The sequence below is a fragment of the Apaloderma vittatum genome, unplaced genomic scaffold, assembly GCF_000703405.1.
Source record: "Apaloderma vittatum isolate BGI_N311 unplaced genomic scaffold, ASM70340v1 scaffold44234, whole genome shotgun sequence".
Taxonomy (NCBI): Eukaryota; Metazoa; Chordata; class Aves; order Trogoniformes; family Trogonidae; genus Apaloderma; species Apaloderma vittatum.
The window spans coordinates 492-12,760 of record NW_009712929.1 but is presented as its reverse complement, the minus strand read 5'-3'; the positions used below and the strand labels follow the sequence as shown (position 1 = coordinate 12,760).

Here is a 12,269-nt window from a genome sequence, read left to right as displayed (position 1 = left end):
CCCGCCCAGGCGCTCCTGGTTCAAAGCTCAGCTCCGAACTTAATTTTCTACTTCTTTACACGTTTCCATTGCAGAAAGAGTTAGCTGGTTCCATGTTTCTAATATGTCTTGGTTTTATTTTTATTCTTTTTTAGGTAAAACATTAGCGTCATCATGATTCTGCATCAGATTCTGCGACTTTCTTCCGTTTTTCGCTCTGCTGTTTCCATTCACTTGCGCAGAAACATAGGGCTTTCTGCTATTGTCTTTAACAAGGCAAAAGAGCTCGATCCAGTTCAGAGGCTCTTCTTGGACAAGATTAGAGAGTACAACACAAAGAGCAAGTAAGTAAAGGAAATTATTTAAAGGCTAGTGGCAAAAGGGGGAAAACTGTTGCTTTTGACAAATGCTAGCTTTGTAGCTTGGTCTCTACATGCTTAAGGTATACTTTCCTGCAACACAGATATTGTCAGAAGTGAGAAGGCTTGTTCTTGCATGCTAGACAGGAAATGTCAATTTTTTCCCGTTTAAAAATAAGAAAAAGGTAACCTGATGTCATTCTTTTGAGGGAGTTAATGCACTCAATTAAGTTTTTTTGAGTGCTATGTGACCATAAAAGTACGCTATTTTTTAACCTGTGTATGTGCTCTGTAAATAGAGAACAACAAAAATAAAAAGTTGTCTGTCTAGAGAAAAGAGGTATTTGTCAGCCATATTTCCAGAATCTGCATGGAAATAACCTCCAAAAGGAATTGGGAATTAGTGGAGCTGTGAAGCTGATTCAGTAAACATGTTAAGTTAATAAGCAGTTTGTTCAAATGGAATCTTACATTCTTGTAATGTGTGAATGAACTACTTAAAAGAAACTAAAACTATAGTAATTCTGGGTAATTTATCCTTAGGAAGGAAGGAAGACACTTCTTTATTCTACTGGAGGAAGATGTGTATTTCCATACCTACAAACTAGCCTGTGTAGGGAGGCATATTTTTGGTGGCTTTACCAAACTTAAATGATATCTGTATTGGTACAACTGAGCATTGGTAATCTAAAGATTTTAATTTAATTATTTTATATTTGTATCCCAAGAAATGGTGCTCTGAATCTGTACAAATGCAAGGTACTCAGTCTCTTGGGTTTTTTTCAGTTGTTTAGTATTCAAAACATATTCTTTTTGCAAGAACAGTTAAGCTTTACTTACATTAATTCAGAAACACCAGAGGTACAAGTTACAATCTTGTAAGGTAATCGCATCTGGAACAAGTGAGTCAAAGACCCCTGAAAGCCTGGATACCCAGTGTGCCTTTGGGTCTCAGAAGGCTTCCTCCATAGCTTGGATTTTCATCACTGATAGTAGAAAGCCTATACTGTACCCTGAGAACCTTGTTTATATGTAAGGTAAGTAGGCCCTAAGGTGTGTCATATTTTGACTTTCGAGAGTATATTAAATGGTTTGCTTTGCTCGGCTGTCAGAAAGGTTTTAAAATCATAAATGGCCACGAAAATGTAGAACTTCTATGTGAACTTTCAGAACTGAACTGTTAATCAGAACTTTTAATTATTTTTAGGCAAGCTGGAGGGCCTGTTGATGCAGGCCCCGAATTTCAGAAAGACATGAATGAATCCCTTGCTAGACTCCAACGGGCCTATGGTGAGGGAGATCTAACCAAGTTTCCAGAATTTAAATTTGAGGGTGAGTTTGCAATCTTACTGAATTTCTAACTGCAAGTAAGGACATGTCTGCTGACTTATTTTCTTAATCAGTTCCATTTTAGTTTTTATTTGGACCATTAATTTCACATAAGGTGCTCTTAAGTGAATCTCCATACTTTCACACAGTCCATACCTGGTTCATCCTGACTCCTTTTTTGGGTTTTTTTTTGCCTTTTCCAGTGGAATTGTGGATTTACTTACGCTGATCCTTAGCAAAACCTGCAGTCGGATCAAGCTTTCTTAATTACCCTTCAGAGACCCTAAAGAAATAGCCCAGGGCCTATTGTATTTTTTTCTCACTCTCCCAAAGAGGGCAGCAAACTGTAATATGAAAACTAGTTGTCCATGTCATCCAAACAACAATTTCTAAATTTTGTAAGCTCATCTGGCAACTCAGTGATTTCAGAAAACGGACATAGAATGTAACTTTGTTACTTATGATTACTTCATGACTCAATGATATTAAACCTTTTCCTTCAGTTATTTGGATATGTTTTCCATCCAGCTGCTCTAAGTTTGTGTTGGCGTGTTTTCATGTTACCCAGAAGACAAGTAGACTGCTTGTGACAGTTGGTTTATCAAGAGTGCAGAGAAACTGCACAGACTCCGTCTTCCTTAGGTTGCAAAAAGCAACTTTACTTTTTTACAGACAGGCTCATTTCTATAGTTGTTTATTTCTTTTGTTTGCTAATTTAAGTACAGCTGTAAGTTTTCATCACTCACAAGCATTTCTAGCTAAGGTTGGGTTTTGCAAAGCCTAAGCTGTCTTTCTGATAAGCTGCAAGCAGCTGGTAGCTGGGATTCAGCAATCCTTTGAACGAGCCAGGGTGTTTGGTTTATGTGACAAGATTTTGGTAGCGGGGCTGCAAGAGTGGCCTCTGTCAGGAGAGGCCGGGGGGTGTGGTGTTGGACAAGAGCCAGTTTTTTTCAGCTCAAAGATGAACCCACTAAGCCAGTCAGTGATGCGAGTGGTGCCTCTGTGACAACATATTTTTAAAAGGATGAAAAATTGCTTTTTGTTCTCACCCCTCCTGAGGGGGAAGGGAAAGGACAGTGAGGCTTGGTAGGCATCTGGCAGCCAGCCAAGGTCAAGCCACAGTAGCCAGTGACTTGTAGTTTTGACAGGACTACCTGGACTTGTTAATTTAGACTAGGAACACACCTAAAAATGTTCTGAGTTTTAGTGATAATTTCAGTTGGATTAAGACAGTATTTGGTGTCAGTTAACAGGTGCGAATAAAACAGCATCTTTTCTTCCCCCAACCCAGTTTTACAGATGTGGTTTCTTTATATTCAGTTTTATTTCCATCTAGTATGTGAAATAATACTACGTTAAAGTTTAGGTTTGGTACTGAAAGGAGATTGGTGTGACCACAGGATCCAAACAAAGTGGGAAGAGACCTGTGCGCTTTTACCACTGTTGCATGTCCCTAAGCTAATTTCAAAAAGTTCCCAAAACTAAGTGTGTAGAAACTTAATTTTTTTCTTTGTGAAGATTATTACAGCTGAGCCTTACTTTGCAGACTCCTTGTAGTAAGGAGAACAGGCACTAATAGCTCACCTGTCAGAAACCCTGATCCGAGTTTTTACTTCTGACATCAAGAACTCCTTCCTCAGTGTTGTTTGTGGAGAATATCTTTTGCAGAGTGAAGTTAAAATTGCGCACTCGGTTCTGTTAATCAGCGGTAAGACATTAATCAAGAGGGAAGAAAGGCTTGGTTACTTGTTCTTATAGTGGGGCTATATTGGAAATACCACTCATGTTCAGTCACATTCTGCTTGACTCCTTCACTTTCTCTGTTGCCTTCCACCCTACCCCAGGCGTTGCTAAAAGCTGTTTTGGCAGCATGTTACAGAGGTGCACATCTGTCTTAAACCTCATGCGTAACTCCTCTAAGGTGGAAAAGACCTGTCTCCAGCGTACTTTATTTTTCAGTGCAGCCCACATCCAATCATACCCCATGCAAGCAGAGTAAACGGTGGCATAGACTGCAGTGTGCAAGAGTTTGCTTTATCTCGCCAACTTGGTGTTTGGTTTTCTTTGAGTAACAGTTCAATTATGGTGTTTGAATAAAAAATAAAAATAAAATGGAATAAAAAAAGAGACTAATGCGACATTTTTTCTCTCCTCTTTGTCCTTTAGAGCCCAAGTTTGAGGAGACTCCAAAGTGATTTCTGCAGGTCATACACCGACACGGCATCTATGGAGTTGCTGAACATGGCATCAGTTGTAACTTAATAAATGCAGTGTTTCAGTTTGATTTCAGAAGCGTGAATAAGTTCTTAACTGTATGTTAGCTGTGGTCATCAGCTCTTCCAAGTTGATGGCATCTGTGTGGTGTTTCACAATATTAAACTGCAAAACTGCTTTGCTACACTGTGTTTTAGTGCTGAACACTTAAAACACTGATTATGATACACCAAGAAGGAACTTCTTGTTTTTCTGAGTTTGTCACATCTAAAAAGCTTCTGCAGCAAAAAAACCAACCAAACAAAACCTGAACCTTAAATCTGTAGCAAAGCCTTAGGGTAGTAATGGACCTGCAGAGTCAAAAGCATTGGTGCAAATATACTCATTTTACACTGCATCAATACCATGTAAGCAATGAAGTGTTAGTCTTCTAGAAGGAACCTGAAATCTGGTACTGAGGTTGCAAGCTTTAAATTTCAGTAGCTGAACTGTTGACACAAACACTTCAGGTTGTGAGGAACTATTTATTTGTGACACTTCAGATATTACAGGTTGAGTTGTACTGCATGATTTTTCTTCAGAATGAAATTACATGAGCAGTCTACAGAGAGAGAGATACACTTCCTTGTGGAAGAGAAGCTGTAGGCATTTTATATTAGACAATAAAACACTGAGCCTCAGTTACAGGAAGCTTTATTCTGTCAGGATAGTGAGTTTAAGCCTGCACAATTGCTTACTCACAGATGGCTTTTGCAGGTAACAGGGAGTCAGAACTGCAGGAGAGTTGGAGCCCTTGAGAATGGTGGAGGCATAAGTAGCAGAAGTAGCGGTGGCAAGATCATCTATGGACGTTATTGGAATAGATTGTTCCAAGCTGTAGGAGTGAATCCCGTATTGCTGCATGTGCGCGTGAACAAAAACAGAAGCCTTCACAGGAGTTGATTTGTATTTTCAATTCTGTTCTCTCTTCTGGCATTTTTTTTTAATAAGCAATCACAGACAGGTTGATGTAGATCTAAATGTTGGCAGTTTCTATTTTCAGCATGTAGTACATGGAAACAATATTTACAGAGTAGAGGTCAAAAGATCCCTTTGATACTTTTGTATAACAAGTAGTCAATGTGATGTCCCTCACAGAGGCTGAAATCTTCTAAATAACAAAGGACTTGGTGTGCTTGAAATCCTGAAGGAAACAGACAAGGTTACATAAGTCATAGTTCCACGATTTTAAACAGATTAACATTTAGCATACATTTCAGGAGAAACTAAGGCATCCAGATTGAAAAGGAGCATGCCCGAAGCACCGCTAACTAATGTTTACCCTCTTCTGGAAGGGGAAGTCTACAGAATGCACTGCTCTCCAGAAAAGAAGTAATAACCTATTAGAAAATACAAGCATCTGTTGAGATGCACCATTGAGCATCTGATTCACAAGTGCATTAATACTGAGAAACAGATACCACAGCTCTTCAAAGCTTGCTCCTTCCCACTCAGAGCAACCAGGTAGTTGGCCTCAAGTGAGTCTCTTACATTCCTTCACCTGCAATATATAAGCTTATGCTATTTAGTATGTGCTGGTTTGATTAAAGAAATGGGTGGGGGGCAGCGAGCTTTTAAGGCCACTGATGTAGCCTTAAGCTACAGACAGTGAAACTAAATTGCTCCTAGCTGAAGTTCTAGTTGGAGCTCCATTCTTTTTTCACCTATCTGAGAGCTGGAGCAATGTACATGCAGTTAAAGCCCTCAGGCTCTCTCAGGAAGAGGGGAAAAATGTAGTGTTTAGCTTTTATATTTAGTCAAACCTTTTGACCCATGTTAATGTTAGAGGAATTAAGTCCCAATCTTTCTCTCACTGCTGCCTTGGACTGTGTCTGAGTTAGGTTCCTTGGTTAACTGATACACACAAGCACGGCAGAGTGGAAGTCTACACAAGAAATTGCACCATTAAGTGGACAGTATAAAGATGATATTGCCAAATAGTGTAAGGGTGTTACCACTTTAGTTTATCTGATAGAGGGAAAATAATCATGAAAAAGAAAGAAGAATGAAGGAAGCTAATAGAACACAGAACTGTAGGAAGAAGTAGGTAAGACAACCAGGTAAAAATCAGTGTGGCAAGAGATGGCAAAGTATGGAACAAGGTGGTGTATTTGTATGGCACTTGAGACTGAGTAATAGGAAGCTATAAATGCAAACAGAGGAGGTATCTCCAGGTACCAGTGGGATGTACCATTTGGAGGGTGTGGAGATGTGTGTGTAAATGTGCAAAAACATCACAGATTGAAGGAGTTTTGAAGATGTTTCAAGTTTGTTACACATTACTGAATGCAAAATACTTGCCTTTTCACTTGTAGATTGATAGTTGGTCATCTTTCTGTTAACAGAACAGGAAAGGAACATAGGTTAAATAGTGACTTTTCTGCTGTTAGTTTTGACCCTTTGATGACCTCATTTATGAGTGCATTTTTCCAGATTGCCAGCAATCCTTAGGATTTTTTTCCTCCCTCTTGGGAAAAGTTAGAATTACAAATCCATTGAATGCTTTCAGAGAGCAGTCATTATCACATGAACGAGCCTGTGGCTCATCTTCTCAAGTCTCCCAGTTGTGCTTTTTGTCTAGTTCATGATCAGTATAAATCACATAGTATTATAACACAGTATTTCTCTTTAGTACATCACTTTTTAAAATCACTTTCTTTGTTTACTTGCTATTATCTAGAACTAAGATAAACTTGTAAAAGCAAAGAAGAATATGAATTGAAGTCCAGCCATCAATTCTGTAGAGCACACAATTTTAGCTTTGCCTGGGAGCACTAATATAGTTTGAGGAATCTTCACTTGCTACTAAGAAATGTAAGTGCATTAAATAAATCCATATCAGAGGAGTAGAGCAGACACCCTCAAAGTTTCCACCAGTCATATTTATACAAAACATTTCCAAAAATAACCTGTAGGCATGGATCTGAGGACAGTTCAATTTGGTTCTCATCGTCTTTTGACTAGTTTAAAGGAGACAAATGTATGCCTGTAGCTGAGTTAGGGGTATACATAATAACTATAAGGAAAGATACATCTCTGCACATTTATTGCAGTAATAATGCTTAATTCAGTTTCTTATTAGTGCACTGCTGCTAATAAGAGAGCAAGCTGGCATGTACAATCAGGTTTATTTCAGTGTTCAGAAAAGCCATGGTAAAAGAATCGAGTGAGAAAGGCCTTAATCAAAGTTACTAAATCCTCAGAAATGTAAACGAAATTTGCAGTGATTTATGTACTACTTGCATCAAGATACTTACTGGGAAGAGCTTTCCTCTGAAAAAGAAAAAAAAAAAAAGAGAGAATTAGCACAAGAACAGTTCCCGTAGCTGATTTAAAGTTCTTTGAAATAGCTGCTCATAGCTTATTCATCTCCTCAGTTTCTAGAAGGAATTTCTGAACTGTCCCTTGTTGGTGCAGTGAGTTTGAACAGGAAAAAAAAATTAGGTTGTGGTAAATGATTTTCCAAGTGAGAGTGAACTTTAACAGCAGCCGCTCCGTTCGCCTGTGCTCTTCTCATGCGCCGAGGTGGGGCAGCGCTCCTCGCTGCGCTCAGCTCCGCAGCCACCCGTGGAAACGCTTACGGAGAGGGTGCTGCGGCGGCAATTCTTAAACTCGAGCTTTCCCCACCTGCGCTTTCGCCATGACCCAGAAGAGGGAGCCAGTTAATTTGGTCTTCTCCCCGCTCCCGCCCAGAACTCGGCCGCTCAAGACCTTTTAAACTGAAAGTGAACCTGCGCGGCTTGTTTTCACGTCTCCTTTTTTTGCCGTTTCCTCTCAAAACTAGGGCAGAGGGGCTCCAGGAACCCTTGACTGCTGTGGGGTAGCCTTCTGCAACTGCACAAACGTCCCTGTGTCATCCTTGAAGTATCTTTTGCAGTAGAAGTTGGCAGAATAAAAATGTCTGCACAAAGAAGTTGCTGTTTTAATGCCCTTAAGTACCGTGGAGTTACAGCCTTCATGAAAAGCAGGACATGTTACAGTCAGCAGAATTACTTACTTGCAAAGTAGCCCTTTTTTTGGGCATAAAATACTCCAAGGCCACACAATGCCATTACCAGAGCCACAAATACTACAGCAGCGATGATACCACTTACATTAAGGTCATCTGTAATTACAAAATATAAGCACAATGTTGTAACTTGTAAAAATTTCCATTGGCTGGATTTTCCCCCCCCTAATTATCCCAGGCACCTTTTGTATCTATAGGTGGCCTTTGGCCCAAGCTGAATAAGCTGATTAGGAGCACTGAGAGGTAGATAAGCAGTCCAAAAGCACCTCCTGCATCACATCCACATCATCAGGAGTGCTCACTACACTTGCACTGCTTAATTTGGGTCAAAAGCAAGGAAACAGTAAGAGGCGGCAAGCAATGCACACTCCTCATTATACCTGTCCCAAATACGTATTATTCAAGTTGTATGTCTTTAAGGGAGAGTATCTTAAAATCTTTAAAAGTGTTTTCATATAGTTAGTTTGCCTAAAATAACTGAAACAGCTGATGCCAGCGTGGGATCTTAGTCTTGAAGAAGTCACAAGTTATTTAAAATTCAGTGCTTTTTTATTTTTAAATAGCAAGGCTTTTAAAATTCAACACAATATTTTACCTCTGATGTTTGAAGTTAAACACTACATGGGCTACTGAAACGTCTAGCCATTTTTATTTTGAAGGTGATGACCCATACCCATTTCCTGATAGAAACACTAAGAGCTTGAGACAATCATGCATTTTAAGAAAAACAAAACCAAACAGTAACATTGTCATAGTTTTTTGTTATATGTCCAATTACTTACTTAGATCCTGACTTTAAGCATGCACATACATTAAGGTTGGGAATATTACCCCCCAAACCTATCAATTTTTGTGCAGGTTGACAACAATTTAGGACTTTGGCAAGTATTTCCACAACAGAGGGATTCTGGTTTAGTGGCTTGTGGAACAATTGCCCACAATCAACCAAGACTGCATTAAAAGCTGCAATATAGCAATTTTCAGCTAAGTTTTAAGAAAACACCAGAAAGTTGCTTTATAGAATACTTGGACATGAACTTCGGTGCAGTATTTGTTAGGTCATGTTACCATCTGCTTTCCTACCACATCTGCATGAGCTGGTTTTACATTTTGCAAAACCATTCATACGTTTTAGGTTACTATAGACTCTGCCCCTCCAGCCTTTGCTAAATTCTTTATTAGCTAACCAATGTTACACTTCACCTACGCTGTGTAAGTAGAAAAGAAACAGGCAGCTGAAGGTGTCTATTTATTTCTAAGATACCCTGACTTCAGTGTTCCTCTGGCAGGTATCACTGAGTCATTGAGTTAAATTTCTGATCTGTTACATTAAGATCTCACATGAATGCATCTTAAAAGGGAGGCTTTTCATACAATAACCTAGTGGACTGGCACATTATCCTGTACACCTTCCACAAAAGCATCCTGAAATATTAAGGCTCTCATATGGATGCAGCTGTTCTGTGAAGTTCAGTGTTTAGCAACCTAAAGGCTGGCTCTGCAATAATTTTTCGGTACTACAGTAACTGCTTTTTCTGTGAAATACAGTGAGATATGTTTGTGAGAATGTGCTGTAACAACGGAATGCTTTAAGTAGCCACAGCAACTACATATAGGGAACTCATTATTACCCCTCCCCCAAAATTGTAGAATGTGTTGGGCTGGAAGGGACTTGTAAAGATCATTTAGTCCAATGCCCTGCAGTGAGCAGGGACATCTTTAAGTAGATTAGGCTGCTCAGAGCCCTATGAAGCCTGACTTTGAATGTCTCCATAATCAAACAAAAACATACAATTCAATGTGGTCTGAGCTTCTCAGCTGCATCATGCAATAAAATAATTTCTCCTGCAAGACTGTATCTCACCCATATTTTCTTTGACACATACCAACTTGCATTCGCTTCACTGAGCACTTCTGAGGTAACCCAATCCCATTGGAGGCTTCACAGAAATACTCTCCAGTGTCATTCTTTGTAACGGTGTTAAAAAGCTGTTAAAGAAAAAGTCCAAAACCATTACCAGAATGGAAAAATACTTAATATTTCCTGTAGGATAGAAATGTTAACATGTTGACAATTTTGGGATTCTGAGAAGGTCCAGACTGACCTTATAATTCACCTGCCTAGTCACATTTCCTAGTCCTTAATTTCAGCTTCTGGTCTAAGAGGGTCTTTTAGCTGGACATTTAACTAGATGGAGTGTATCTACAACAATATTCTTTTTCAGTGAATTAGTACTTTCCACTAAAATGCATTTTCTTTTAATTTCAAAACCCTGAGATCATGCAATTGTTAATTTTACCAAAACAACAATAAAAATGTCAAAACAAAATCACATACTACAAAAAAATAATTTCCCACAGAAAGTTTGTGGGTTTGGCCTGCCCTAGAAAGGCTGCTTCCTCTTATTCCAACACAAAAATGCTAAACTACACTAATTCTCAAATATTGCTACTGTAAAAGTTAAAATAAGGAGGCAAGAGATGGACAGTGACTGGCCTCATGTCAACTCCAGTGTTTCTCTGTATATTTTTTTAAATCATCACACTTGTTAACTTTTTTCCCTTTAATATACACCATACTTTAAAACTAAGATTTTCAGAAGTGATGAGTAATTCTGAGTAGTCCACTTAATCTCCATAGCATGCCAAAAGATTCACAGCAAATCTCGATGCTTAGTCACATTTCAGTTTCCATGTTTGATCATGCACAAGAGTAGGGTGTTCCTAAAGCAACTTTTTGTTTATGAAAAATCTCAGCCAACAATGCATCACAAGTATTATATATCAATTTGTTTAGAAGGATCAGCTAGTAGGAGAGGGATGAGAAAGAGACAGCCAGTTCTGAGAAAAAGAAAAAAACCAAACCAACAAAAAACCAAAAGAAAAACACACAACAAACTATGACTAAACCAAAAAAAACTAACTAAGCTTACAGCCCCAACTCATTCTCACTGACTTCACAAGTACTGGACTGGAACTTGTAAGTGCCACTGGACTGCACAGGCTTTGGACTGCCCTTAGAGCAGTGCTCCTACCGAGGTATGTGAAATTGCTGCTTCCGATTTTAAGGTGCTATCAAATGTAATTCTGTTGACATACTGAAAGATGATTCTCACCTGGCACTAGTTAGCCAACTGAGGAGGTGAAATTCGTCATGTATTTTTCTAGATTCTGCTCATTTATCATTACTGCAGCCTTGCAACTCACCCAATTTGTCTGTATCGCTCACTGTCTATGGCTTGTCATTGTTCTGAGGCAGAAACCACCTTCTGCATTTGTTAGCACATGAATCAGCATGACGCTGATCTCTACCAACGACCTTGTGCGTTTTTGGATTAAGACCCCTACGCATTGTTGTACCAAATAGTAAATTTGGTCTTCTTGGTAGCTGGTTATGACAGAGTTGACTATTTCACTTACCAGAGTGCCGGACTTTTTATTCATGGTGTAAGTTATGTTTGCTGCTCTTGCACTGCCTGCTCCCGTCTTTTCCAACAAGGCAACACCGTTCTTGTACCACTGGTATTCAGACGGAGGGGATCCCTCGGTCTCCTTACAGCTCAGTTCCACCACTGTTCCCGTCATTGCAGAGCTGGGTACTTCACATACTGGAGTGGTCGGAGCAACTGGACGAAGAAATTGCATTTGTTACACAGGCTTATCTGGACTGTCTAAATGACAACAGTTTCACAGCCAATGGGAAGGAGGTGAGCACTCATGTACATGCATAGAAACTACCATTTTACTGAAATTGAGTACTGGAGAAAGGGCTGAAGGCAGAGTCCTGCTACTAAAGAGAACAGTAAAATTTACAAGTTGCTAAAAACAGAAGGAAGAAGCTCCCAGCCTCCCCCAACACATGCTGTGTCATCCTGACTCCAATCCATACACTCTCATCCAACCCCAGAGGGTTTGTTTCACTACTCATAGATAAAGGAGGGATAACTCTGAGAAACTGTAGTGCAGCAATTCTACACTTCCCTGCCCCAGTATTTAAAAACTGAAGTGAGAAGAGGAAAATATTTTTTTTTTGGTATTAAAATAAGTCAGCTGGTTTTGGAAAAATGATTGTCAGGAAGAATTACCAGAACTGGCCATCACCACGGCTATTGTGTAAATCCCAGCAATTTAGTAGCAATTGGCTACTAAATTTTAGTTTAAATTAAAAACAAACATTCCCCAAACAGATGGAGGAGAATAGATCATTCCTTCTGCCATGAAGATGAATGTCTGTTTACAATTTTTATTATGTGAATAGGAAAAGAATGGGGTTTTTGTTTGTTTTCGGCAACTTGAAGCTATATACAGGAAAACTAAGGATGAAGAGGCATGCGTGGAAT

General features: G+C 39.3%; 2 protein-coding genes across 3 annotated transcripts; one reads left to right on the top strand and one right to left on the bottom strand.

Moving 5' to 3' along the window:
- Nucleotides 1-107: 107 nt before the first annotated feature.
- ATP5J (ATP synthase, H+ transporting, mitochondrial Fo complex, subunit F6) lies at nt 108-3,959 on the top strand. Of its 2 annotated transcripts, XM_009868151.1 has the most exons (4): nt 108-323; nt 1,546-1,670; nt 2,196-2,204; nt 3,842-3,951. In XM_009868151.1, exons 1-4 carry the CDS (start codon nt 154-156, stop codon nt 3,844-3,846), a joined length of 309 nt encoding a protein of 102 aa, XP_009866453.1. In that variant the 5' UTR covers nt 108-153; the 3' UTR covers nt 3,847-3,951. The 2 variants fall into 2 exon arrangements, with proteins under 2 accessions (XP_009866453.1, XP_009866452.1); XM_009868150.1 differs by lacking the exon at nt 2,196-2,204 and having other exon boundaries at nt 3,834-3,959.
- Nucleotides 3,960-5,031: 1,072 nt separating this feature from the next.
- JAM2 (junctional adhesion molecule 2) lies at nt 5,032-11,555 on the bottom strand (the record flags this gene model as incomplete). Its single annotated transcript, XM_009868152.1, has 6 exons — nt 5,032-5,064; nt 6,222-6,255; nt 7,178-7,193; nt 7,918-8,025; nt 9,816-9,918; nt 11,350-11,555. Coding segments are annotated over 6 exons (500 nt in total), but the record flags the coding sequence as incomplete, so codon positions are not given.
- Between the last annotated feature and the right edge of the window lie 714 nt (nt 11,556-12,269).

Bases quoted from the DNA above. Each gene is read 5' to 3' on its own strand.
- ATP5J (XM_009868150.1), top strand. From the start codon at position 154: ATGATTCTGCATCAGATTCTGCGACTTTCTTCCGTTTTTCGCTCTGCT. The intron at 324-1,545 runs GTAAGTAAAGGA...AATTATTTTTAG, and splicing joins GAGTACAACACAAAGAGCAA to GCAAGCTGGAGGGCCTGTTG. The intron at 1,671-3,833 runs GTGAGTTTGCAA...TTTGTCCTTTAG, and splicing joins TCCAGAATTTAAATTTGAGG to AGCCCAAGTTTGAGGAGACT.